Source organism: Lepisosteus oculatus, chromosome 5 (assembly GCF_040954835.1).
Source record: "Lepisosteus oculatus isolate fLepOcu1 chromosome 5, fLepOcu1.hap2, whole genome shotgun sequence".
NCBI classification, from domain to species: Eukaryota; Metazoa; Chordata; class Actinopteri; order Semionotiformes; family Lepisosteidae; genus Lepisosteus; species Lepisosteus oculatus.
The window spans coordinates 1,734,045-1,761,571 of NC_090700.1; the positions used below are offsets into that span (position 1 = coordinate 1,734,045).

Here is a 27,527-nt window from a genome sequence, read left to right on the forward strand (position 1 = left end):
ACACTTCTCCCTGGGCTGTAGTGTTTTCCGAGTAAACTCCTGCAAAGTACAGTCAGTTAAAAAATAATTTCTCTCCCTAACTTCTGCTTCGGAGCATTCAATGTGCAAACATGGGTGTACCGCCTCCGTATCCTTTTCTATTTGCCGATTATCAGCCAAGATCTGTACGTCAGAGAAAGTGACTGCACGTTCCCTGCACTTCAAAGGGGTCGTTTTAAAAGATCAGCTTTACTGTCGGTTATTAACCTTGAGTGAAATGAGATTGTGCGAATCAAAGAGAATGCTGATTGTGTTTGGAATTGTCATTATATATCAACGAGATATCGATCGGGAACAAACATGACAATAAGAGATACTAGTAAGAATTTGAACTTTAAGATAAATTATAAAAGTGTTACATAATCTTATAATATGGAAAAAGTAAAAACGTTGTGCGCTAACCTAAGCTCAGTTACAGTACTTTCCACCAACATCCGTTTAGAAGTGCAGCTCATTTTCCTTGGCGAAAGGGCGCCACCTTCTGTTGGACATGAGAACATCATCTTGGCCCTGGATAGTAAAAAAAACTTTCACAGCAAACGAAGACATCATAGTAGACAAAAACTAAAAAAAGAACAATCCAAGAAGGCAGACAGTTGAACACAATATTAAATAAAGTTAATATGAATAACATTTTGTGCCAGGAATATCACATACAAAATAGCAATTAATGGTGAATTTACACTTTTACAAAATGGTGTTCTCTGACATTAAAGACAGATAACAGCTAAGGCGTTACTATCTCTCATTAACTATGGAACTATATTAAACCAACAAGTATTAACGGTCTTAATACACTTAATAAAAGTTATTTTTTGTACAGTACAGCCCATTGCTGGAAGCGCAAACGGAAGTGTGGGTGTGACGTCACTTCGGTGCGACCGACAGTGTTGTGGTGGGAAGTCACGCTGAATCCTGCGGCTCCCATGCTGGATTGTGCTTCACTGCAAACAGCGACGACATGGCCGGGGAAACTCAGGGGAAACAACCGGCTGCTCCCAAAGTGAAGGCAAAGGGGGGTAAAAACAAGGACACGCAGGATCCCGTGAAGAACTTCGAGCGGTGGAAGAAGAAATATGACAGGAAGAAAAGTCGCATTAAACGGGATAAGAGACCCAAGAAACCGGAGTGGCAGATTGAGAGAGAGCACATCAATAAACTGGTTAAAAAGTACGAAGAGGTAATGCACACATAGCACCGCCTCACCAGAATTATTACGATTCTTAAATATGTTTCTAAAGGACGACGTTTTGTTTCGGAACTTTGTTACATTCCTTTCGCAGGCTTCGGACACGTGAAACACGTTCGAATTCAAAATAATATTTTAAATGTATGTTCCCTGTTCAGTACACACAGCCGGCTTTCAGCTGCTGTTCAGCAGACCCCCAAATCCCACTTCATTGTGTTGTTACAAACGTTTTACCTTCACGTCAATTATTTTTGCATTTTTTTTGTGTTCCAGATCAATCCCAAAGAGGCTGTGAAATTTTCAGATTTCCCTCTGTCAAAGAAGACCGTGAAAGGTATTCAGAGGTCATAGTGATTTAATTAGAGACTATTACAGGAGGTTACGGAACACACCGGTTTACAGTAAGAAGAGTTGCTGTACTTAGTGGAGTGTGGAATGGTCAGACTTTATAAATACAGGAAGGCAGCGTTTATAAGGAGGCAGAGCAAATTGTTTTTTTGCAGGTTGTTTCTACTACCTTGAAGCTCTTTTCGTACTCCTGTCGTCTTTCAATCCTAAATATACTTTCACTTCAATCGTGTCGATTCTATTAATCGAATTTGAGTACCTGAATCGAAATTCCATTTTCATCCCAAATTAAAGAGATTTAGCCCTTTCAGCCTTTCTGTGTGTGAAGTACTCGTCTAACGCTGTTGGTTGTAATGATGTCTTTATTTTTTCTGTGGATGCTCATAAATAAAAAATAAATTTTAAGTGTTCTAGTTCATTTTAATATGGTTATTAAATGTGAAGGACTGATGCTCGTTTCATTTCTAGCCTTAATCAGTGTGCTTGTCCAGCCAGTCATTTCTATTCCCAAATCCGCTGATCTTAATCATTTTTATTGGATCTCTTGAGCAATGGCCACAAGAAGGCAGCATACTCCAAGAGTTAAAAAAGAGTAGATACATTTATTTCTGACTTTATAATAATGAAGCAAATATTTATTTAAATCATATTTATATTTAAATTTGATATTTATTGTGTGATTTTTCTGGGATTATGGAAGCAGTCGGAGGAATTTAGGTATAATCTTGAGGGAATTCATTTTTGATCTACACCTTGCAAACAGTTTTCATGGAACAAATTAAATTGAGGGGCGGCTGTAATTTATTGAGTGCGCAGTCGTGCCCCACGGGTGTTCAGCTCTGTCTTTGTGTTCCAGGTCTGTTAGAAGCTCAGTATCGGCTGCCCACGGAAATTCAGAGACAAACCATTGGCTTGGCGCTGCAAGGAAGAGACGTGCTGGGCGCAGCAAAGACGGGCTCTGGCAAAACTCTGGCCTTCCTCATCCCCGTGAGTGGCTCATTGCTGATGATACAGGCATCACGGTCGGAGATGCACCGAAATGAACATTATGATTCAGAGGGTGTTTAGTAACTAATCGAGGTTCAGAATTAGTCCTGACACCAGCTTAAATTGTGAAAGTCCCTCAGGAGTCAGGGAGCACTGTGCCAGGTCCCATTGCATCAGTCATTCTCTATGAACTGTTTAGTGGTGGATAAATAAATAGCTTAAGAAACAAGAATTTATTAAATATTATATTTGTATGTTAACTACAGTATATGTAAAGACTACTGTTTTTTATTTAGAATGAGTTTTAGAGCCCATTTACTTATTATATCTATTATATCTAGCATCCATGCTGGATCATAAATGCACCAAAGAGTAGATTATGTTGGTAAATTAGATTGTGGTCAGATATAAACCTGCACAAGTCCATCTGATCAGATAACCCTGTGCTGTGAACACACTGCCAGCTCCTTAACTTCTTATCAGTACTTGTAGACCTGTGTTAAGGTGCTGAACACTTTTTTTAGCCCAGGATTTTCTGTGACTCTTATGAGGCTGGATTGATTTCCAGACATCAGCTCATATCCAGGCCCTGCAGGTGTTGCGCTGATATTTCAATTGGATTAGTTCAATATAGATCAGGTGGGTAGCTGCTCAGAATGCGTAGCCTGCAAAGGAACAAGTAATACGTTTATTCCATGCTGAAAAGAGAAGACAGCTCACACCTGAAGAAGGCTTCACAGCCAAAACTTGTATTTTCTCTCTTCTCTTTTCAGCATGGAATAAACCTATTACTTGTTACTTAGTTCAATATAGACGACTTTCCCGGCTTTCTCAAGTAAAAATGTCCAGATTCCTCAAATGTCTCCTTGAGGAAGAACCATTTCAGTGCTTCAGTTCCCAACCCGTGCTGTGGTTTGCTGGCACGGGATGAATGTTTTCCTGTCCCGCAGGTGCTGGAGTGCTTGTTCCGCCAGCAGTGGACAGCGGAGGACGGGCTGGGCGCCCTCATCATCTCCCCCACCAGAGAGCTGGCCTACCAGACCTTTGAGGTCCTGCGCAAAGTGGGGAAGAACCATGAGTTTTCAGCGGGGCTCATTATTGGAGGAAAGGTTCGTTCCACTGCCTTGTTAAAATTGCATGTTCACTGTGCTGTGTACTGCACCACTCCGGTGCTGGAATGAATCGAGACCCCCCATCTCTGCTTATTTAGCAACTGGACTGTGACCTTGCATCCCCTCTCTGCGATGGAATAGGCTTTTAATGCATGTGAGTTCATGTAAAGCTGGGAATGTTCCGGGGTGCACGCCAGGTTCGCTCTGCTGTGGATTATGCACAGGCTGCCTCGCGCTTGGCCTGCCTGCGTCTCCTAGAGCCCTTGAAATCAGTCAGTTCGCTCTGCAGTGGAAGTTTTGTCAATACGTTGTTGATATGCAGAACGAGTTCTGGTTTATTTATGCTTAAATCCCGGGGGGTGGGCAGTTTTGGGATTTTGTGTATTTGTTTTGTTTTTTGTGCTTAGAACAGTATTTAAATGCTCTACGTCTATGTTTTACATGTAACTGGAGGCAGGTGATTAGAGTAAAGCAATCCAAAGACTTTTAAGACGTATCAGAGATGCCCCTTTCCCCAAATGAGAAGGGAAAGGATCAAGCTCTCTCCAGAGGGCTTTAGAAGCTGTGCTGTACTGTTACTAGTTGGTTGCCCTACATTGATATTAGACCAGCACAGCTTCACAGTGGAAGAGATGAATTACTGGGGTTGCAAATAGAAACGGGTTGTGTGCAGATGTGAGGCCTGGGTGGCGCTGTTCTTGATTGTGCTCCTGCTGTCGATTCGATGTTCTCCAGGACCTGAAGCACGAGTCCGAGAGGATCCATCGCACCAACATTATCGTCTGCACCCCAGGGCGCCTGCTGCAGCACATGGACGAAACCACGGCCTTCCACGCTTCCAGCCTGCAGATCCTGGGTACCCCGCTTCTCTCTGCCTGGCAGTTGCTTATTTCACAACTGGCAGCCAGCTTTGTGTTCCTGTTTCTCCCCTTCTGCTGGGGGACAGTAATCAGCCTCTCAGCTGGGTCTTTCAGCCCTGTCTGCTGCCTCGCCTCCTAGCCCCCCTCTTCTTCCTCCCACACCTCCTTGACCGTCCTCAGTCACATGCGGGCACCTTTTCATCCGGCTCCGCTTCTCCGGGGCGAGTCGCCTTCGGATTTAGGCATCGGGACGCTGTTGATGAGGGAAAATCCCTTTGTGAGCCGTCTTATCTTCCCTCCCTGCAGTTTTGGATGAAGCCGATCGGATCCTGGACATGGGATTTGCTGACACGTTGAATGCCATCGTGGAGAACCTCCCTCAGACCCGGCAGACCCTGCTCTTCTCTGCCACGCAGACCAAGTCTGTGAAAGACCTGGCCCGGCTCAGCCTCAGAGACCCACAGTACGTGTGGGTGCATGAGAAGGCCAAATTCAGGTAGGCACTCCAAGCAGGGGTCCCCAGCATGTAGACTTTCTGGGCTTGAACCGATCGGATGCTCACTGGCCAGGTAACAGATCCCTGCATCTGAGCTCCTCCTGGTGTTAAGTGAACCAAGTGCCCTGCCCTTCTGCACAGCAGTCTATCTCGGTGCCTGTTCCCAGTGTGGACTGGAGCAACTGGGGTAAAGTACCTTGATCCAGCAGCCTCAGTAGGAGGGACTTGAACACACAACCCTCCAGTTCCGAGTCCAGAGACGCAGCCGCTATGATGTGCTGCCTGTGCAGAGGATTGTCGGGGGATTCCTTGTTCTGGTCCAGTAAGGTGAAGCAGATCATTTTCATGCTTCTGGAATGGAGAGGTGTTTAAATACTTTGTCCTGTGAGTGTATCTAGAGCCGTGGTTCCCCAGCCTTGGTCCGGGAGGAACACTGGCTCTGCTGGTTTTCCTTCCAGTGGGGATTTGTATCTTCAGTGCTGATTGATGACAAAATTGCTTGCTTTGTTGAGACTACAAGTTGAGAGCTTGGTTTTTTGCCCTTCCTGCGTGTCAGAAATACCCACTTTCAAGGATCCTTAAGCACATGGAACTGAACACAACAGAAATCTGCTGGCTGTTACTTCTGACTAAAGAGTTCTTATTAGTTGTACAATTTATGATGAACGGGCAGTTCAGGTAGGAGGGACTCTGTCCTGGGCACACCCACAGCGGGGGTCACACTGTTGGACACGCCCGCAGGTTTTGCCTTCTGCAGAAGCCCAAAAGGTTCTATTTCAGGCAACACACATGAATGACAACAGGTCTGAAACCCAGCAGCTGGTAAAGGGTTTATGCCAATTACGATGCCATTTGACTTTTTAAAAGATGAAAGCAAATTTATAGGCATGTCTTAAATAAAAAGTGAAATTAAATAGAACTTGGCTGAGGTGTGACTAAGGTTGGGAGCCACTGCTTTGTTATAATGGAAATCATAGTCTTTTAAAGTTTAATGCAAGTTGTGTTTTTGGTAAATTTGTGGTTAAATTGGAGGTCATAAAGGTTAACAGTGCTCATTATATGAGTCAGAATGTTTTTTTTCTTCTGGAGACTTTTAATTTGAAGCTTGTCGCACTCAGCAAATGTCCATTTCAGCTAATTAACTTTTTTAGCTTCAGATCTTTTAAGTTTGTGTTTTTTCAGTGCACAGTTCTAAGATATCTCATGTTCCTATATTAAGATCACTGCTTTGGACCCTAGTGCTTTGTGCACTGAGCCTTCAGGGCAGTGGAGCCAAGTTATTAATATACAGCTCATCATGCTTCAAAGATAATTTGACATGGTGCACATCTGGGCTTTGGAGCTGAGGAATCTTAATTTATACCAGAAATGAGCTTCTTTTCTCCAGTTCTAAGATGAAAATAGGTAAATAATCTAATAAATAAACAGATATGTGAAATACAAATAGAGAAACGTGCTTACCATGACAAATGTAAAATTCCACTCCAGCCTTCCAGAATGTTTCAAGAATTTTCTCCTCTTCTCTCTTGTTATCTTGCATTCCCTGAGGAAGTCACAAATTGCAATTCCTTGCTTTTCTAGGTTATGGTTGGTTGGTTCATCAATATGACTTACGTTTATAGTGCTGGACATTTTACTGGAACTATCTGAGTGAAGCATGTTACACAGCAAGAGCTGTGACCCCCGCCCCCCCTGGATTTGAACCTGCAACCGTGTACGGAGATGTGCTCTGTCTGCTGGTTACTTTCACTGCACGTCCCACAGTGCCTGTTTTCAATTAAGACTGCATCAGTGACTGGGTGACACCTGGGCGCCTCGAGCTCACAGGTTCCCCGCAAGTTGTGGGGTCCCTGTTGCACCGTGAGCCATCAGTCTATTGTGCGGTCCCGCCTGGCGAACAGACTAGAGGGCCCCCCTGTGCAGTGCTACCTGAGGCCTGGGGCATCTTGCTGGTTTTCCACGCCTCTGGTGGTGCACAGGAAGGCCCGGCGCTGTGAGCAGAACCCAGCCTTAATTGGTTCCCTCTGTTTTTCCGAGCAGCACGCAGAGGCCCAGGACGCTGAAGGGACCCTCGGTGCTACTTGGTATTCAGAATTTGGCAGTTTGAGCAGCACTTCCATAATCCGGCCAGAGCCTGTGCTCTTGAGAAGCTGTGCCTCTGGTACAGCTGCAGGTCTGACAGGCCCTCGGCTCTGTCTGAATCTCCTGCCTGTTGGATCGTAGACGGGCTCAAGCCCCCGTGGGGTAGGATGTTGTCGGTAAAGGTGCTGCCTGCTTCGCAGCTGTAGGAGTCCTGAGTGTCTCAGCATGGGTCTCTGCCACATGTTTAAAGCAGTTGCTGCCTTTGCAGCTGGTGTTAAGATGTGCTGGGAGTATGCTTGACTGGCTTGACAACAGCGTTTGACAGGTGATTATGGATGCCGGGGTTTTTCACAGTAATACCATTTGGATTCCCTGCTTCCTCCTTCAGCTGCTCTTTCCTGGGCTGTGCAGGACATGTGCTTATTGGGGATTGATTGGAAATCCCCCTTCTCCTGGTTTGTGAAGTGATTGTTCTTCACTCCCTGTCATTGCTGCATTGCTCCTGTTTACAGTTCAGAACATTTCCTAGGAATTACATTTTTTTAGATCAGAAACAGTTACTCAGTTTTCAGTGAAGAAGGAGGAGGACATCCGTTCTATTCACAAAATTTAAGAATATCCAGGTTTTTAAAATCTCTGAGCGTTTGTGTGCAGAGCAGCCGTGTAATAAACACCTTTGTCTCTCTAGAGCAAAGTACAGCATGTGCAACAATTCACGGTCTTGTAACAAGAGCTCCGGCCTTTCTGTAGCTGTAGCACAAGAATGTCCAACAACAGGATTAAGACAACAATTGGAGATTGACTGAAGTAGGCACAACTTGACCAGTCTACCATACCCCAGCCAGTTCATCATAAATTCTGTTCATACTTGAGTTTTATCAATAGCCTGATCTTCAGTTACCACAGGAAGCAGGAGTGTCTGGTTTGAGTCTTGCTTAAGAGAGTTTCTTTCTGCTGGTGTTTTATTTGCTCTGTAGAGCGGCTCACTTCCTCACCCATGCCACTTGTCCTTTCTGAGATGCCCAAGTCTGGAAGGCAGGCATTACCCTGAATAATAACTAAAATTAACCCTGGCTGTGCCGTGTACCGTGCAATTTGTGTTGTCCCTTAAGCCACTCACAACTCAAGCTGTGACCATGAAGTTAAACTTCTAAATTAATGTTTATAATCCTCAAACATCGAGACAAAGTATATGCTATTACCCAGGTAGTAATGTTGTAAAAGGGAAGGTCATTTATATGTGCGTCTTCATTCACAGCACTCCCGCGACACTGGAGCAGAATTACGTCGTCTGTGAGCTGCACCAGAAAGTCAACATGCTCTTCTCCTTCCTGAAGAGCCACCTGAGCAAGAAGATCATCGTCTTTTTTGCCTGCTGCAAGGAGGTGGGGGTCATTATTGCCTTTGGGGAAAGGAAATCAAAAACACTCCTGCTCCTGTTTGACTTGGTATTTGCCTAAACAATTTGGTCTGGGGAAATCAAGTGAAACGGTGGTGGTCTTTGGAGAAATCAAAGAAGCAAAACTTTAGATGTGAAAAGCTTGCATCAGATTCCAGGAGTCGGAACTATGAGCTTTTCTTCATGCATTTTAAACTCGGCTGTGCTGTGCTCTAACTAGCCGTTGTGTCTGTCGGCGGTGGCCTTGTGTGTTTAAATCTTGAGCACTGCAGTTTCCTCCCTCGGCGCTCAGCCCTGCGCTTGTGTCCCAGGTGCAGTACCTGTTCCGGGTGTTCTGCCGGCTGCGCCCGGGGATCCCGGTGCTGGCCCTGCACGGCAAGCAGCAGCAGATGAAGAGGATGGAGGTTTACAACGACTTCATCCGCAAGAGGTCCGCCGTCCTCTTCGCCACGGACATCGCCGCGCGAGGCCTCGGTGAGTCCCGGCCGCCTCCGAAGCCACGCGGCCGCAGCTCTGCTTCATTCCCCTCCCGAGCTCCACACGCCTGTTCCTTCTGCTCTTGAGAATTGAAGCTGCAGGCAGGTTGAAATAGTTTTGGTGTTGTTTTAGAAAGGCTTATGCCTGCCCTTTGATGTCCGTGTACTTCGCAGGTCTGCGTGTATAGCATATCCTTACCAGTGATGCTTGCCTTCCCTTTTCACACTCCAGAATTTACTTTGTCTGCCCAGGGTGTCTTCTGTACGTCCTCTATTGTGTTACCCTCCTATAAACACTATGTTTCTGTTGTGTTGTCTCATAAAGTGGGTGAAGAATTAATTTTACTCCAGAGTTGTTCTAGAACATCGTATTTACCCCCTCGTCTCTGTTTCATGTTGCCCTGCTGTGCTGGCTCGGCACCACGTGGTGTGTCAGGTGGGCTGAGGGGCGCTGCCAGTACACGCACAGGGACCGTTGAAACTGTGTCTCAGGGACCGTTTGCTCTTGAAGGCACGTTCTGAAAGGTCCTCTTGCTCCACAGATTTCCCTGCCGTCAACTGGGTGCTGCAGTTCGACTGTCCGGAGGATGCCAACACCTACATCCACCGAGTGGGCAGAACGGCCAGGTACTGCCTGCCTGATGATCTCTTAGTGGTCTTTGTTAATGAGGACAAGTGAGGGAGTGATTGTTATTGTGTGTAGCTTTGCATTGCGTTGTCCCTCGAGGACTGCAGACTGAATGAGGACAGAAACCAGTGGCTGCCCCACTGCTGCTCTGGTTCAAGCAACAATGGAAGTCTTCTCCCTGAGAAAGTGTAAAGTAGGATTATATCGCTGGAAGGCTAAAGGTGGGATATACCAATTTTCTGTGATCGAGTATCATGAAGGCAGGTCCTAAGAACGGTCCTTTTATTATCACATTGTCTTCTTTTGAACCTGTGTGGGTGTGAAGGAGCGATCACCTCCCTGTTCTCCCTCTGAAAGAAAAATTGGGAAACTGAGCTTTGCCCACAGTGTCGGGCACCAGACACCACCACTAGGTGGGGACAGAGTTCAGCCAAATTCTCCTCTTCCTCTGGTCTGCAAAACGGATACCAAGGGCATTTTCAAACTGATGAAGACAGTTAATGACACTGTCTGGGGGACATTTACTGATTTAGAATCTCGCTTTTAAAACAAATTTAGATTGATTGGCTCTAAAAGCTTTTGAAGAGGTCCTCCTGATGTGGGTAATGCTGTAATGAAATTCTTTGGTTAGCTTTTTTCCTTTGGAAGATGCACAGTCCCCGACATGCCTCCAGCACAGGGTAGCTCGGGTGAAGTTCCTCAAGCTGTCCAGAGGTTGAGCAGGTGTGCTGTGGAGGTGCCCTCGCTTTCCATGGCTCTCATCGCCCCAGCGTCGGGTCCTGTACCAGGACTGAGCAGCGGTGGCATGATGTCAGGCTTTCCCGGGGCTGTGCGTTGACCTTGAGACAATGAAATACTGTGAGGTTCCTTCATGAATAATGTGGTCCTCCTACAGTGTTTTACAATTAAAATATACCGAATGCGCACATGCTCTAACCGGGATTGATTGATGGAGTGATGGATTGCAAATAATGGGGATTGCGATGAACTCGCTCTTTGACACCACATGGAACATGTAGGTGCTTCTGTTCTCATGGCTGTGTTAAGTAATGAACATTCAGGTTTACCTTTTGCATTATTCATTGATAGTTCAAATGAAAGTGCGTGGCGGCCTGCTGGTGGGGTTGGCTGCTGGAATGCCCTTGACCTGGTTATTTTCATTAAAGAAATTCATGAAGGGAGGTGCTTCGGTGTCGGTCTGACCCTCATTTAGTGTGCCAGCTTGCACACGGTTTAATTGTCAGGGCCGAGGACAGTTGTGTCATTTTTCACTGCTGTGAGTCTGGGGAATAAAAATGCAGTTCATTTATACTGAGATAAATGTTGGGGTGAAACCCATCCTGGGTTTGATTTTGATTTTGTGTGGAGAATTGTGGATTTGGTCCCCAGATTAACTCCATGACTCTTTTGAGATCATTACATTGAAATGGGATAGTGGTGTCTTGCTGAGACTGGCAAATTACGAACAGCTTTTCATTGCACAGTAGTTCACACAAAATGAACAGACGCTTTGTGGTGGGTTGGTCTCCAGTCTCAATCGATGAAATAACAGATTGTGGTGTAGTATGTGCTTGCTCTTTTGAAACTGCTGAAAGCTCATCTTCTACAGTTTACATTGAAAATTGTAGATTTTAAATCAAGGGATGTTATGTTAAAGTTGTACAATGGACCTCATTTAGAGTTTAGGTCAAAATGTTGCAATATAGATGTCAGCCTACATCAGGGGATCAGTCCAGAGAACAGCAACTAGACATGCATGCATGTATATCTGGGTGTAAAAGAATGTCCTACACTGATAGAGTAGAGTACATTGATAGAATAGAGAAGACCTAAGATCCTCAAGGGCATCAACAGTGTGCCACAGCCACAGAGCAACCACACCGCCCCCTGATGGTTGTGGGAGGGTAGAACACGGCAGGTGCTGATACCCTGGCTTCTCTCAAGAGGGTGAATCGGCCAGTAACAATGAGCTCGCTAGCCTGAACGGCCTTCTTTTGTTCTGAAATGCTCTTCTTCTGTGATGATCCACTGTTCGCACGCATGGATGTGTTGAACCTGCCACTGGCGGCTGGACCTGCCACTGCCCGGCTCTGCTTGTGAGAGTGGTTTGTGGACTGGACTGTCAAACGAGCTCATCGGAAGTTCACTTCCAGTTTTCTTCTAGTCTGTGGGAGAGCACTTATTTCCCCATGCATGCACAAGGTGTGGCTACCCGAAGTAGAGACGTCCTTCCTGGGTCTCTGTCTTCACTCTGTTGTGAAGCGCAGTGGGCCGGCGTTCTCCCCTGGATCTCTGCGTGGAATCACAGTTCTGGTTCTGGGCTTTTTAGTCTAGGAGTTTAGTGGCTGGGCTGTTGTGAAGTGTAAACCACAGCCTCTAGGGCTCTGACCCTGGAGTACCCGCACTAGGCTGTTAACACATGGTCTGTGTGTGTATAGTTTCATTTGTGATCCCTTTCCCCTACACACTCAGCCTCTCACAGGGGCCGAGATAATTAACGTGCTACTTCCTTCCCAACTCTGGAGCACACTTTCTATTCTAGAAATATTTTAAAGGCAATTAGTAATTTCTTTTCTTCAGGTTTCATAAATCTTTTCTGTGCAGGGACTGAAGTCTCTTCTTAATGAGTTATTTTATCTACCTGCATTTTCTTAAGCCTTACGTTTTGGAATAGAGCCTGAATCTGCTTTTCTCCTTCCACAGATCTTAATAATCCCGGCACTGAAGGGAAATTAGAAAGCTCTTTGAGCTTTCCACATCCCGGTTTGCTGCAGACACATTGTGTTCAAGTGGCATTAATTAATTGGATGTATACGACAGCTTCACAGATCTAAGGCAGTACTGCAGTTTCGTAGCTGTTAAAGGATCTTTGAGGGTAGAGAAAGGAGGAGGGCTGAGGAAACAGGGCTGTGAGTGAGGCTGCGTTTTTGTATGAGCCTTCCTGAGTGTCCACTCCATCCTGGAGTGGGTCTGGTAACTGCTGCCTCCAGGCCCAAGGTTGGCTGTTTGTATTCTGAGCTGAGCAGCAGTTGTCCTCTCCTTGATGGCGAGAGTCTGAAAATGCATCTGAATACACATGAGCGTGTACAGACCCCGGTAGTCAGTGAGGTGCCATTCTCCATTCTAATAGTCAGACTCCCCCCCCCATTGTGTAGAGATGTATGTTTGTGCTTTTGGAACATAAGAAACGTGACTCCTGTACAGAGAGAGAATGAGCTACTTTGCGCCGTGTGTCAGGCTCTTTCTGCTCTTCAGTTAAGCGTTCTTGGGTTCTCTAGCTGCTTAGACTAGTTTGTTACGCCACCGTTTATGCATTTTCATGTGTGAGAGTCATATTGCTAGCACAATGCTTTCAGCGTCCAAACTAACAGCAATGCAGTTTTCCATCACCAAAACCTGAGCCATCTTTGAATTCTTAATGGAGAAGTCTGGTCTAAATCTAGGGCAATGGCGGCTGAGTCATAGATCGAGATTTACGTTTACGAGAGGCAGTTTTAGAAATCGGATAAACAATGCATTCGGTGGTCAGCCACCAGTGAGGAGCCGATGAAGACTATGGAGCCCGTCTTGGGTAACCTGTGCAGCATGAGAAAACGCCTGACAGTTCAGCTGCGTCCCTGAAAACTGATGTCAAATGCAAGAAGTCCTGCTGCTCTGGAATCAGTCCAGCGCAGAGCAGCCTGACACATGCCTGGGCTCAGAGGGGTGCCCTGCACTGAGAAATGGAATATGTTTGACGTTGGACGGGGATGGCGGTGAAGGGCCTTGATTCGGTTCGGCTCTGAGTAGGCAACTCCACCCAGCGGACTTCTTCACAGTCAACCATGAAACACGAACCAGGAGACACAAGGCGAAGCTACTGAATATGGAAGAGCATTTAAGCCGAGAGGAGGAGGTGCTTGTTCACCTCGATGGTTGTGGGAGTCTGGAACGAGGTAATCGGCCATGTTGTTGAAACCAATACCCCTGCTTTCAGTGAACCAGCTGGGCAAGATCTTCGGATTGTCTGGTTGCTTAAAGCCAAATAAGCTGAATGACCGATTTTGTCATATGGACTTACTATGTTTGTAATGACTCTTATTTTGTTTGGATGCTTAACAACAATAATTCCTTACACTTGTATAGTGCTTTTATGGACACTCCACTCAAAGCGCTTTACAGGTAAGGGGGACTCCCCTCCACCAGCACCAGTATAGCCCCCCCTGGATGATGTGACAGCAGCTTGTTGTATCCTCTAGACTGTAAAGCGTGAGTGCTTTGGAAGCCGAAGACCCTTCCTTGTCTGCTGGTCTGGCCTTTGTCTCTGTGTTGCCTTCTCTAGAACAGTCCTGTATATTTTCTGGGTCCTGAAGACACAGGCCGGGTTCTGGAAACTGGAGCCTAGAAACCAAATAGCCTTGTATGAGCTTTTAGGAGGCCACCAGCCTCTCTCGATTGGATTTGTCTGCGTTCTTTGGTGAAATAATTGAAGTGACACTGTGGTGTAGTGTGTGAGGCCCTTCCTGTGGGTGCTAATGGACTTGTCAAAACCACAAAGATGGCATCGATCTGAAGCTGTTGACCGACACAGCGGGGGCAGTGTGCTCGCCAACTTCCATTGCATTTTCTCTCAAGGCTCAGCATGTGCTCATTGCTAGTGTCTTTTACTGGCTGGCTACATTATTGACGCAAAAGTATTCTGAACTCCTCTGAAGTCTAATAGCTGTTGCATGGGTCCTCCATATCCTCCAGTGGTTATTAATACAGAGTTTCAGTAATATTTCCTTGCAAAGCTGCTTTGTTCCTCTTCTGTATGTGACAAACAAGATTCGCTCAGAGAATGTGAAATACCTATCTTGAGATCAGAGCTGCAGTTCAGTGCTTCATTATCAGTAAAGCAACGGTCTTAAGTCGGGCGCAGGTGCGAATGTACAGCAGAAGTATTTTGGGATTCACCGAGTCCTCGCTTGTTTGATGGACAAAGCCGACGTTTGTTCCGCTAATATGCACAGCACTGCCAGACCTGCACACTTGTCAGGGATAAAGAGAAATCCACATATTCAAGCTTAAAATGTGTTGTACCTTAACTGCCTTCTAACATCTGGAAGGTTGCAGCAGTGTTTTTATAACTGTAAAAAACTCTAAAAAGCATAAAGTTCTTCTGACATCTAAAATACATGCTTTGTGCCAATAATAAATACTTTTTTTCTTTATTTGGAGTGACAGTGTGCATGTGGTATCTATTGCTGACTGCACCACCAGCTGTGTATCTTTTGCTGAATAGCATTTTGGTTTCATTTCTTCTGTACTAATTTGGCTTTGTCTGTCTACCCTGAAATACTTGAATCTATCTGGGGGTCGGACTGCTCAGTTATTACGGATCAAAAGATGGTGGCGGGAAAAGAAGATCCATTATTTTAAAGCTGTCATATGGAGACATAAACCAGACCTGGGGAGTGAAAAGAGCCTGAACTCCTGGCCCCCTGGGGCAGGGTCCTGTGGTTCTCCTGTTCCGAGATTGACCTCCGTCTGATAGACTCGTGGCGCTCTGTGCTCTCCGGTCCGCCCGGCGCTGTTCTATCCCAGCAGTGTGGGAGCGGTGTGCAGACCCGACACGCAGACACCCGAATCCCGCGCTCTCCTCCAGGCCCGGCTCAGGCCCAGGCCCCTGCTCAGACCACTGGTCTTGCTTTGTGTGCCCGTGAGTCCAGCTCTGACCTCGGGAATCTGCTGTCTTGAGCAGCACGTGTTCATGTGATTTCACGCCAGCGCTCGGGGGCCGTGTCGTTCCTCCCAGTGCCAGCCGTGAGAGCAGGGAGAAGCCGCTGTTGGCGCTGGAGACGAGAGGCTGTGGGGCTGTTGCAAAGGGCCACAGTTCTGTAGGTCTGCTGGCACACCTGCTTTGTTTCAGTCCCCTTTGCCCACTTGAAATTCCACTGAGTACTGGTCGAGTTATTTGTATTTCCGTGAAACTTTCAATTTTCCAGCAGAGGTATTCTCAGTCTGTGAAAACTGTGGTGTGGGCTGGGCGTGCCTTCCACGTGGCTGTGAAGTCACTGTAACCTTTTTTAAGTGACAGCTAGTTTACCACGCCTTGCGATATTATTCACCCCTTCAAATTTACCACCGTCTCTGGCCATGTGAGCTTGCTGTCTTCCCACGTTCAAATAGGAGTTTATATTTAGAATCTTCACAATCCACTCCAGACTGATAAAGCTAAAAAAATGCAGAGAGCATGGAAATTAGATTTTGGAAGCAAATGGAAGATTGCTTGAGTGAATATTCAGTCCCTTTGCTCTAGAAACCATCAATCTGTTCAGGCCCGCATGAATAGTTTGAAAGGTCACAAAATTAGTGTAATGGTGTATGGGTGTAATGAAAGCGGTTTAACGGGACTCAAATAACAGTTAACTTGACTTTAACTCAGATTAAATGCGTCTGTCTCTGTCAGTTCCCCTGGAAAGATATTGAGTTTCAGGCCGCAATTCAAACACTTCCTGCAACAAATTGCCCATGAAGACAAATTGCCATCTCTGAAAGCAGCTTTCGAAACGAGCCAGGGTGAAGTAGGAGGCAGGCATGGATCAGAAAAAGGTTTCTTATTCCTTTGAGCAAGGTGAAGTCACCCATTTAAAAGTGGAGTTTGTGTCATACCATCTAGATCAGGCTCCTTTAAAAACGAAGAAAGAGGAGCAAGCAGTATAGTGGTTCTAGGTGCTGTTGTGAAGCCGACAGTAACTTTGAAAGATCTGCAAAATTCTGTGCTTGAAATTTGAGCCACTGTTGCTTCATCGACAATATCCGATACAAAGCTGGCCAGTATGAGTGAGTGGAAAGACATCAGCCATTACCAACCTGTCTTTAACTCTTGCACGAGATTTACTGCAGGCTGGCAGCAGAGGTTTTTCATGTTCAGACAAGAAAAGAGTTTTTGCTCTCAATGCAAAGTGTGACCTTTGGTGGGAGCCCATCACATCACCCAGTCAGCACCGTCCGTACTGGCAAACCATACTGGTGACGACCTCTCATCAGCACGGACTGCTGGGGCAGAGTACAGGCGCGTCCTCAAGGAACGCTGCTCGAATTACCCAAGGACCTCAGCAAGACAATTAAGGTCCTTGAGCAGCCTGTTCAAAGACTGGATGTAACTCTACTTGTTAATTTGTGGCCAGTCTTGAAAATTGCAGTCCATCAGTGATCCCCAGCAAACTAATCAGAACTGAGAAAATGTTGTCAGGAGGAATGGGCAGAAACGACTATCCCACCAGTGTGCAGTCTGGTCAAGGTCTTTCCAAAAGGCTGAAGGCAGTAATTGCTTCACTAAGTATTGTTTTGGGGGTCTCAATACCCAATATGCATATCGGTAAATTTAACTTTTTATAGATTCTTTGCAGATGTTTGCTGACATTTGACCTTCATCGTGTATAACAGTGTTCAATGTTAATTTGAAAGACATGGTATACATTATAATATAATAATTTTATGTAATTATATATAAATGATAAATAATACTATTGATTGCATTTATTACCTATTGGTGTTAGATGGGATCTGGAATATTCTGTCAGGGCTGCTAACTCGTGGACCACATGCAGTTTCCTTTGTGTTATGGGAGTCGACTAACAGCAGGTGCCATCTCGGTGTACAGTGTAGGCTTGCGTGCCATTCTTTCGGACTAAAACATGGTCCTGTGGCAGCAAAACCTCTAATACAAGAAGAGGAAGTGCTGCCTGCTCTGCTCCTCTACCTGTATGTTCTGGGAAAATAGCCAAAAACGAGGTGGGCAGTGTTTTCACCATATTTACTTTGAAAAAGCCGCTTACGGACTCTTCAAGGAGCTGTTCGGCAACGGTTAACTGCTGAGAAATGTGGGTTTTTAGCCGTATGGCCGTGGGCCCCCTGCGGATCAGGCCTGCCAGATGTTGTGTGGTTGAGATTCCGAGTGTTGACGGGGAAGCTGTGTGCGGCACACGCCTGTGTGGGGGGAGGGTGCGTGTGTGGCGGAGCAGCGGTGTGTGTGCTATTCTGTGCTGGGCGCCAGGCAGCCAGGCGCTCCGGCGACGGCAGGGGGCACTCCTGACTCCAGTCTCCCGTGGAGCGTTATTCCCTAGCCGGCCTGCCAGTCACCCCCTGCGCCGCCAGGCCCCAGTCGCAGTGCAGCCTTTAAAGTCCGCCCGCCGCTTGTGGCGGTGGCCGCGGCGACCGGAGCGCGCGGAGAGCCCGCACAGTGGACCGGCGGCACGACTGCAGCAGCCGCTGGGATGATGCAGGGGGTTTGTCGGTCACAATTAATGAGGGACGTTGCAGACGAGAGGAGGCCATTCAGCCTGCCTAGCTTGTCATACAGCTGTCTTTTTAAAAAACAAACACCCCTTGCACTCTTGTTTCTCTGCTCTGCTGTAGGCAGTGTCTCAATTTAAATGTGTTGTGCACTCATTGACTTCAGTCCCCCAACACTTTTTTTTTTGTCATTTGCAAGGAAATGGGTGTTGAGATGCCTGTGTGTGGGGGGGTCATTTCTTGTAGCCTGTCTTCAGGACTTTGCCCCGTCCCTGTCCTTTCCCGCGAAAGGCTGAAAGATGTCTTTTTGCTGCGCCGACAGGTACAAGGAGGATGGGGAGGCCCTGCTGGTCCTCTTGCCTTCAGAGGAGCCGGGAATGATACAGCAGCTTCAGGAACGAAAAGTCCCCATTAACCAGATCCAGTAAGTGCCGTCTTCTTTTGACGTTTAGTTCCTTTTTGGCGTTCCGACCCCTCGTCCCTCCTTGGCCACCCTTCAGAGACCTGGGGTGGAGTTAAAACCCGCTGAGCCGAGGGTCTCGGCACTGCTCCTTATCCGACAGGCCCCGTCTGCCATTCGGATTTACTTCCGTATCCTGATATACGCAGAAGGAAGTGCCTGGAGCAGCCTGTCGTAATCGAATAATGTGGATTTATGGCGCTCGGCCACCCGGAGAAAGGCGGGGAGCAGCCATGCGCAGGGACAGGCTCCGGGTTTCCACAGTCCCTGCTGGGGCCGGCGGCTTTCCGATGATGGATGGAAGGAAAGTCATGCCGTTCATATCCGTTTTAAAATGTTGAGGGGGGAGGGGGGCTGGGTGCTGCCTGGTTTGATCTGGCTGCCCATCTCCGCCGTGAGATGCGAGAGCCAGCCCCGTGCAGCCCGAGCAGGGCTGAAATAGTTCCTTCAGTGGGCTGGGCAGCATTCAGCCTGTACAAGCAGGAGTGCCGCATATGGCTGGATGAACAGGGAGATGGACCTGAAGTGATTGTGCAGGAGGCTCCTGTCCGTGTTTCTTAAAGGTTTTCATTTCTTCAGAGGATGTCATGCTGTTACCCCAAAACACTTCCCTTGGGAAGTCTTAGGGAAAAAAACAAAATGTATCTGAAAGCAGTGGAGCCGGAGTAAAAAAGACTAGAGCTCCGTGTCGTGTCTGCGAAGGTTTTCACTTTTCAGCACCAAAGTGTTGCAGGATGCCGGATCGGTCTTTAAAGAGTCACGTGCCGCTGGGAGACCTCCAGCAGGATTGGCAGATGTTCTCCGACTGGACGGCCCACTCTGGAGATAAGCAGACTGCAGCTGCGGAGTGACCCCAGAGCACAGTGTCTCATCTTGATAAGACCTGATGGGCTTAGCGTCCTCTCCACTGCAGTGTAAGAGACTGTAGTGATACAGTCGCGCTGTCCCCAGGGCTGCTAATATGTAGCTTTAAACACACTGCAGAAGATAAAATGTTAGATCTGAACTATTTTTCTTCCACATCGCAGCAGTCTCCACTCATTACTCACTGCTGCTCCCAGAATGTTGGAGTGATTTTATATAGCAAACTAGTATATGGTGTGGTTTCTAAACAAAGAAGTGCTTCATATTGGTTATAGTAAAGTTGTTCTGAGTATTCAAGCAAAGGTTTCAAGGAACATAGAATTCATTAAGTGCAGGGTTTTTAGAAAGACTCACATGAAAAATAAGAACTACGAATTTATCAGGATTTTTGTCTAAGTTATAAGCATTTCCCATGTACAGTTTGAGTTACCACATTACAAAGATGATGTTGTTCTGGAAGCAGTCCAGAGAAAAGCAAGCCAGCACATTCTCAGGCTTTAGGGAGTGTCCTCCTCTGGTAGGCCAAAGGAAATTAATATCTTTTATCTTGAGCAGAGAAGACTAAGGATATTTTAAATATTTGCATTAGATCTCCTTGTAGAGACTTTGATAATGTCAAAGACACGGTACCCAATCAAACTGAAGCCTACTGTGTGTCACTTAACTCCTAACTACCAAACGAATGGCTTTCTCTTATTTGATAAATAGTGTACTGTGGACTTTGCCAATAATGACTTTGAATGCTAAAACACTTTGTAAAGACGTTTTTTGTAAAGGGTTTTTTCAGTTGAAAGTGACAAAGTAAATTATCTGCAGTGCAAAACAGTTTCAAATCCCCACCTGCTTCTGTAAATTTCAGAATGCACATCACAAAATTATACCCTTTAATATTACGTAGTTGCTGAGAGAAGTGATGGATAACTTGGCATTAAACATGCATCAAGTAGACACCTAGCCAGTAATGGTGTAGGTATGTGAAATAAAGCGATATTATTACGGGCAAGATTTAGATCTCATACAATGTGAATGAGGCCCTTTTTCATTTTTCAAAGCTAGATTTGTCACTCAAGACACAGCTCAGAGTCATGTTGCGGACCAGTCAGGCTGCGTGAGGCCTGTGAAAGTCCTGACTCTCCAGCAGCCTTGTTTGTCACTGCTGGCTCCATCCGCCTGTTTTCTGACTGCTTCTCCCAGTTCAGGGCTGCGGGGAGCTGGAGCCTATTCTGGCAAGTAGTGAGCACAAGGTGGGGTACACCCTGGATGGGGCGCGGGAGACCCACGCAAGCACACAGGAATCAACAAGCCCCACCCCGACAGCACCCCAGGAATCGAACTCAAGAGCCCTGGTCCCCAAGGCAGCAGTGCAGTCTGCTGTGACACTGTGCCGCCCCAGGCCAGTACCAGTGAAAATTAAACTTCCCGACTTCATTACAAATGAATTGCTTGTAGTTACCTTGTTTAAGATAATGCATCAATAATTCTTTGAAGTAGTTTCCCTGTGCTTTGTGATATCTTTACTAAATAACAGTGGGAATGAAGTTGAACTTTGAAAGCGTCTTTGAAATTCACAGCTGGAAAAAGGCTTTAGTTCCTGAGGCTGGAAGCATTTAAAAGGCTTGCTTTTCGGTGCACAGGGCTGCAGATACACTGCAGTCTACATGCTCAGTCTGCTTTGCAGTCCTCAAGTTAAAGATAGATGGCTGTTTGACCTGTGTGTGCTGTATATGCACAGGGAAACTGTAAATATCTGGTAAAGCACATTTCCCATGTTATACCATTAAAACTCACAGACTACCCTCTGGGCTCTGAAGCACTTTATCAGCAGACTAGACTGCAATTCAAGGATGTCTGCACTCTGCACACTAGACTGAAGCTGTGACTAGACTCAAAAATGTGCTGCAAGACTGAGGTGGATTTTTAATGTGTACAAGCATTTTCTCCAGACTAGCAAATTACATTTCCAATTTGCATGCAGGAGTATGCTAATGTGGACGAGCTTGTCATCCAGGGGGAGAGCGCTCAGTGCCACCTTGTGCCCGTTGCTTCCAGGCCAGACTGGCTTGCTGTGGCCCCCATCAGGAAGAGAGCGATCTGGTGATGAACTGCTGGTCTGTGACGTGATTGGACGTGTGCCCGTGCTTTGCAGACGTGCATGCCTTGGTGCTCCGATCCCTTTGTAAGCAGATTCCACACAGATTATTAGGTCTGAAGATGCAGGGTCTAGTGATGGATGACTGTGCCTAGCCAAGTTAGATTATGCTGCGTCTCTTGTGCGTGACTCTTTCATCAGCCCTCCCTGGGGACCAGCCTGCCTTGCCCCGTGCTGCAGCGCCATGGAGCTGTCGGTTTCACGCCGCTGTGATGTCATCGAGGTGCTGCGATTGGGTTAGTTTGCCTTTAACAAAGAGCGGTCTCCCCCCACCCACCCCCCACCCCCCACCCCCCCCAGGACTGGAGCGGGTTAAGAGTGTGAATTGATTAAAAAAAAATGATACTGGGCTGTAGGTTGTGGTGCTCTCATGTTCAGTAACCGAAGAGAGCCCAGGGCACACGCGAGTTCTGCTGTTCCTTTGTGGGAAGTTCAATAAGAACGGAGTCGGCGCATCATCGGGTTTGGGGAAATATTACTCCAAATATTTTTTCTTGCTCCCTGAGTTCAGTGTCGCAGCTCCTTTCTTAATTCATATCACAACTTTGTCTTCATTAGCAGGTAAAATTCTTTTATGATCCGATCGTCTTTCTGAAGACCATCACTGCCTGGCCTGGGGTCTGCTTTCAGTCTCGTATAGCAGTTTCATAAAAAAAATTAGAAAACTGTGTAAAATAAAACCAATACTAAGATTTCTCTTAACGTCAAGCCTGTGATACTCATTTAACCCAGTGTTGACAGGTCCTGTTTAACTGGAGCCATTCAAAGTCTCCACTTCATTGACTTTTGCTGATGTTTCTTCTTAATTAGTTTTTTTCTTTTATTAAGGCCTTGTGGGTGTGCCTCATTCAGTTCATGTGGCCTGAATTGATGTTGGTGATGTCATTAGAAAACTTACATTTAGGGAAAACTACTTCGATTAGGGCAGAGCCTGGGGGCCGTTAATGACTTTAGAGAGAAGTGTGACGGGGGAAATCCTGGGGGAACTATCACATAACTAATGTTGTGAAAAATGTGAGTAAATTAGTGTGCTGCTAATGAACCACCGAGAATTGCTTTAATACCTTTATTGTTTTAGCTCTGCTCGTATCTATCTGTTTCCATGTGCAACCTGCCCACTGTTTTCAGCACAAATAATAGGGTTTAAAAAGATAACCTTCTTGTAGTAGCTGAAACCTGTACGTTCAGGAAAATTTGCAGACAGATTTGATTTCTGGAAACCAGGCTTTGATGAGATCAGTTTAGGTGTCTGTCACCTGAGTAATGTATTAGCAGTGCACTAAAATGTCGAAGGTGGCTGACTTCCTGATTCTGTAAGGATGGTAGAAAAAGGTGATGATCAGTTTCTATTGAAGCTGACAAGGTGACTTTTTGTTCTTAACAACACGGCGGATAGCAGTCGTATGATGCTGACCTAGTTCTTTTAGTGTTGGGCACTGTTATTTGTGATAAACGTTATTGCACAAGTAGCTTGAACGGCAACAGCATCAAGCCTTCAAAGCCTCAATTTCTGCAGTGCATTCTTAGCACAAGAATAAATGTTGTATTACTCAGCTCTTGAACTCTTCGTTTCGAAATGGCCTTTTCTTTCTCTGGCTTTGTTTTGTCAGAGAAATTACCTCTCTGCCTTCAAATGCCGGTGCATCCCGACAGCAAAATTAGCTGACCTTTCACATCTATCTCCCCGTCTTAATCTCTGCACAGTGATCCACAGCAACACGCTTTCCTCCCTCGTGGGCTTCCTCCTGCCCTGCTGGTGCCCAGAAGGGTGATCGCTCCTTAGATCTGGCTTCCCGACAAAACAGATAAAGCAGCTTGTAGGCGGAGTGCCAGAGGAATATAGAGAAGCAGAAATCATTACAAAATAAAAATCCTGTGCCAGGTCAACTCTTCGAGTGGGAACTCTTAGGAAGATAAATTTAACCGTCTTAAACGGAGGGTTAAAACCGTATAAACATCTGGAGACTTCACATTCTGCATGTACTTTGTGTTTGAAAAAAAAAACTATGCAGTATATCAAATACTATCAGGACGAATGATCATTTGTGTTATAACGCCTGCTATAGTCAATGCTAGGATAGCATATAGACCATATACTGAAAGCAGGTAGTGTGTGGAGCCAGAGGTGCTGGGGTCCCAGCTGTGTGTTCAGATGGAGTGGGACTCGAGGGGGAGGCGAGTGCCCGCCTCCCTGCCTGTGCTGGGTTCGGTCCCGGGAGCACAGCTCCGCTCCCCAGACAGCGGACTCCCAGCAGTAAACCAGTGCAGGCGTGGCCCTCCCGCTGCCTCTCAGAGGGTGGTGGACTTATGCGGATCGCTGGCACCCCCACACCACGGACTCCCCGTGCGTTTCGGAGAGGGGGGGAGGGTGTCTGTGGAGAGCCCGAGGGCCTCGCAGACGTTGTCTGCCGTCTTTCTGCATCGGGCGTCTCGGCTGGTCGTGCTTCAGGTCTAGCCCTTACTTTACCAGCAGGTTGTATGGGCTGGGTTGTTGCACAACAGTGTTGCAGGCGGTCGCTGGGCCTGGGACTGCTCTCTGCCCTTTCTGCCAGTTCGGTCTCGGTCCCAATCAGCCCGCACACAGCGGAGAACCCCTCCTGGGTGAGACGTGCTTCTGCGGCTGTCTCCTCAGTGCCACACTGGCACAAACCCATAATTAGTTCTGCCTTAGGAACAAAAGATGTCGAAGGCAGGCATTTCCTGTGCCTTGGCATGCATGTTCATTAAGTTAGCAACATTTCTGTAAAGGGGTTTTAAAAGTCCCACTTATTCAAATGTTAATGGCCTGATAGCACACGAAATGTCAATTTTCTGGAGCATTGCTATTGTGCTTCACTGACTTTTTTTTTTTACTGCAGAACTCCCTCAGATTCCAGCTGGAAAGAAGGCAGCTTTAAAAAAAAGTTTGTCTCTTGATTGTTGTACTATTTTTAGAAAGTCTTCTCATTGTTTTAAGGCAAAGGTTGTCTTCATCGTCTGTCTTCATCCAGATCCGCTTGTGTTATCATGTGCGAGCTGGGTTAGGCCTGTGGACCTGACAGGGTGCCATGGTTGTCCGTTCCAGGGTTAACCCGGAGAAGCTGATCAACGTGCAGCAGAAACTGCAGGCTTTCCTGGCGCAGGAGACGGAGCAGAAGGAAAGAGCGCAAAGGGTGAGCCGCTTACCGCCGGAGGAGCCAACGTTCTCCAGAGGCTGTAGTCCCCCCCACCTCCTCTTACCGCTCAGGGCTCACCGTCGTGTGCACGGCCCGGGCTGCAGGGGGCGACGGCTCTCCCCCAGCGCCCGGCCTCCTCTGGAGCGCAGCTGAGCCTCTCTAGGCCCCCCCAAGCACCGGCTGTCTTTTCTGTCTCTTGGATCAGGCAGTCTAGCCCAGCGAAACTGGCAAGCAATTCCCCTGGCCCTCCTCTAAAGCCTAGAAATCCACACCTGAGAAGGGTACGCCAGGGAAACACCTTTCTTGGCTGTGAAAGGTGCAGCTCTTTTTCCATGCTGAGTGTTTTGACATCTTTGCTGCGGCTGTAAGAAACGTCCTGTAACCCAGCTGTGTGTACATACAAGTATGCAATTTAGTAACACCTCCGTAATCTGTTTGTTAAACCTCTGTAATCATCCTGTGTTCATAACATGAATAATATTAATTGCGTCTTTAAAATTCTATTTTAAATAATAGCAACAAGAAATTAAATTAAGGCATTGCCAAACTTTATTTCTGCAGAAGTCGAGCCAAATAGTCAAACGGATTCTTTAATGGTTTCTACAGCTTATTATGCTGGATTTTACACTGCAGTTGTTCAACAATAAAAATGTCTTCTGAGGTTTTATTTTTTTAAAGTCCTTGATAGAGGACTTAGTGCCAAGTATTTCCACCCGGACTCCTTTTTCTGGCAAGGCTTGCAGATTTCCTGTTTGAGTGAGTAAAAATAATGCTAATATTTGTAGGTGTGGTATTTTCATTCAGTTCCAGTGAGTGTCACCTGCTAGACAGGCTGACCTCGTCTTTTCATGGGCTGCTCTTACTTTAGCTGTAGGACACTTAACACTCACCGCAGGCAATTATCTCTCAGCTAATGATCCCTCTGTGTGCCGTTACAATGCTTAATTAACACTATTAATTCTCTCTCTCATTTAGGGCAGAGTCAAATCGAATTCCGGTTTGAACAAATTCTGCCTTGAGGCTAAACAATTAGGTGCAGTGTAATAGTTAATTGAGGACTTTTTCCAAATCATTTTTTAGAGGTGGAAGCAGAACTCACTTGGTTATCGTATGGTCTCTGAGACCCCTGGCACAGAGTTTGCTACTGGGCGATGGCGTGAAGATAAGCGCTCATTGCCCTGAGGTGTCACCACATGGACACGTCCCACGGCTGCAGGCTGTCAGTACTAAGTGGGGAGCCCCGTCACAGCTCAGGCCTGACCGACGCTGCAGACTGTCCTTTCTGAGTACGGCTTGGACAGCCGGCTGCCTGTCCAGTATAGCCCGATAAACCAGCAGCCAAGACATCTCTGCGTGTATGAGCTTTCGATGGTCACCGAATTCCTTCTTTCTTGAAAAACATCGGCCTCCTTAAAAGTCTTGTGACCTGTTCTGCAGCAGACGCCTTAAAATAAGCTGCTGTGGGGTTTCGTTTTTCCAAACTGTGGGTTTTCCTGCCTCGGAAAAAACCGACCCCCACCTTAGTTTGATCAGCTGCTGTATATTTTCTGGGGGGGATCATTGCGGTCTTAACCCTGAGCTGTGGATGCTGTAAAGCCAGTGACCCAGAGCTCGCTCAGTCTCACCTGACACTGCCTTTTTAAAATACAAGGGCTTTCGAAAGCATTTTTGTGTCTGTACATAACGAAAAAATCTCCCAGGCCCACTTGAGATTCCCGGTCATGTTTTATTGAGACTTAAAGGCCTCCCGTGCTCTCGTGCAGTATTGGCTGACAGACCGTAAGCCTCAAAATAGAAGCTGGGAGCAGGTGAAGCTGCCTGGCAAATAACAGAGAGGAAAATTGAACAGCATGTTTGTAACAAGGCCATCAAAACACTGTCACACTGAAGTAATGAATATCCAGTCTGAGTACTTTGTGGGTCTCCTGAAAAGACGCTACACAGTCCTGTCACAAAAGGGAGGGGTCAGTAACTCACATTAAGTTGGTTTTTGATTTCAGTGCTTTGTTTCCTACCTCCGCTCCATTTACCTGATGAAGAACAAGGACGTCTTCGACGTGTTCGCGCTGCAGTTGTCCGAATACGCTCTGTAAGTATATCCCTCTGGGACCTGCTGCTGAATCGGTGAGAGACAGTGTTCTGAATCGTTTCAGTGCTCGGCAGGTCAGAATGGTCTCTGGAAGAGCTGGGGCGGCATGAGCGAGCTCTGGGTTTAAGGAGAAGTAGCTGTCGTGTGGAGTGGGGGAGCCGATTCTGCCCACTCAGTGGCTGTGTTTGTACTGCAGTGTGACAGCTCCCATGGCATCCTTCAGACAGGCAGGGGAGTCCTTTACCACTGCATCTCCACCACTTATTCAGACTTCTAAAAATACATGGTCCCTGAGGCACTTACATATTTATCTGCTACAAGTAAAGGGATCTGTTTTCATCGATGGAGTGACTTCTTTGTTAAGAAATCTGTAACTCGGTGCATTTACCGTGGTCAGTGATACTCGGTACTGTTTGTATCTGTGGTGGCTGTGTTACTAGAGATGTTTCAAGCGTCCTGACTTTGCAGTGTGGGAGAATTCCAATGCGTAGGTGCTGAGAGAGAATCATGCCTCTGCCAATTGCATGCTCAGTATGTGTTACAAAACAAAACCGCTTAAATTATAGTCACACAAGGCAAACAAACAAATATAATAGCTCTTGGAGATTCCTCCTAATATAAGAGTAGTAAGTCATCCACTAGGTTGTATCTGAAGATACAAGGTTTAAAACCAGTGTTCGCTCTTGCAAAAGCTGGGAGATGAGCTGGACTCCCTGGTGGACAGCCAGGGCTGCTGGACATTGGTCGCTCTGTTCAGACTCGCCCCTAGCTACAGTGCACCTGTGGGCCAGGTCTGGCCGAACTGTCCTGAGCTGGACTGACGGAGGCGTTCCAGTTCCTCCTCCCTCCCCCGCCTGTCTCCGGAGACCACCTTCGCTCCTTGGGAAGATCCTAGGTCCTGCGAGTGAAGCAGGGGTTGCCCGGAGGGGTGGAGA

At 46.7% G+C, this 27,527-nt stretch overlaps 1 protein-coding gene across 2 annotated transcripts in view; it reads left to right on the top strand.

Moving 5' to 3' along the window:
• Positions 1-922: 922 nt before the first annotated feature.
• The window catches only part of ddx10 (DEAD (Asp-Glu-Ala-Asp) box polypeptide 10), a 104,945-nt gene continuing 78,340 nt past the window's right edge, over positions 923-27,527 (top strand). For both annotated transcript variants that reach the window (XM_069189831.1, XM_069189832.1), the window contains exons 1-12: positions 923-1,219; positions 1,502-1,562; positions 2,433-2,563; positions 3,514-3,672; positions 4,411-4,531; positions 4,842-5,031; positions 8,372-8,498; positions 8,824-8,986; positions 9,531-9,615; positions 18,198-18,299; positions 24,413-24,500; positions 26,504-26,592. In XM_069189831.1, the coding sequence (XP_069045932.1) occupies positions 1,001-1,219; positions 1,502-1,562; positions 2,433-2,563; positions 3,514-3,672; positions 4,411-4,531; positions 4,842-5,031; positions 8,372-8,498; positions 8,824-8,986; positions 9,531-9,615; positions 18,198-18,299; positions 24,413-24,500; positions 26,504-26,592 (1,535 nt within the window). In that variant the 5' untranslated portion in view covers positions 923-1,000. The remainder of the gene's footprint in view (positions 1,220-1,501; positions 1,563-2,432; positions 2,564-3,513; positions 3,673-4,410; positions 4,532-4,841; positions 5,032-8,371; positions 8,499-8,823; positions 8,987-9,530; positions 9,616-18,197; positions 18,300-24,412; positions 24,501-26,503; positions 26,593-27,527) is intronic.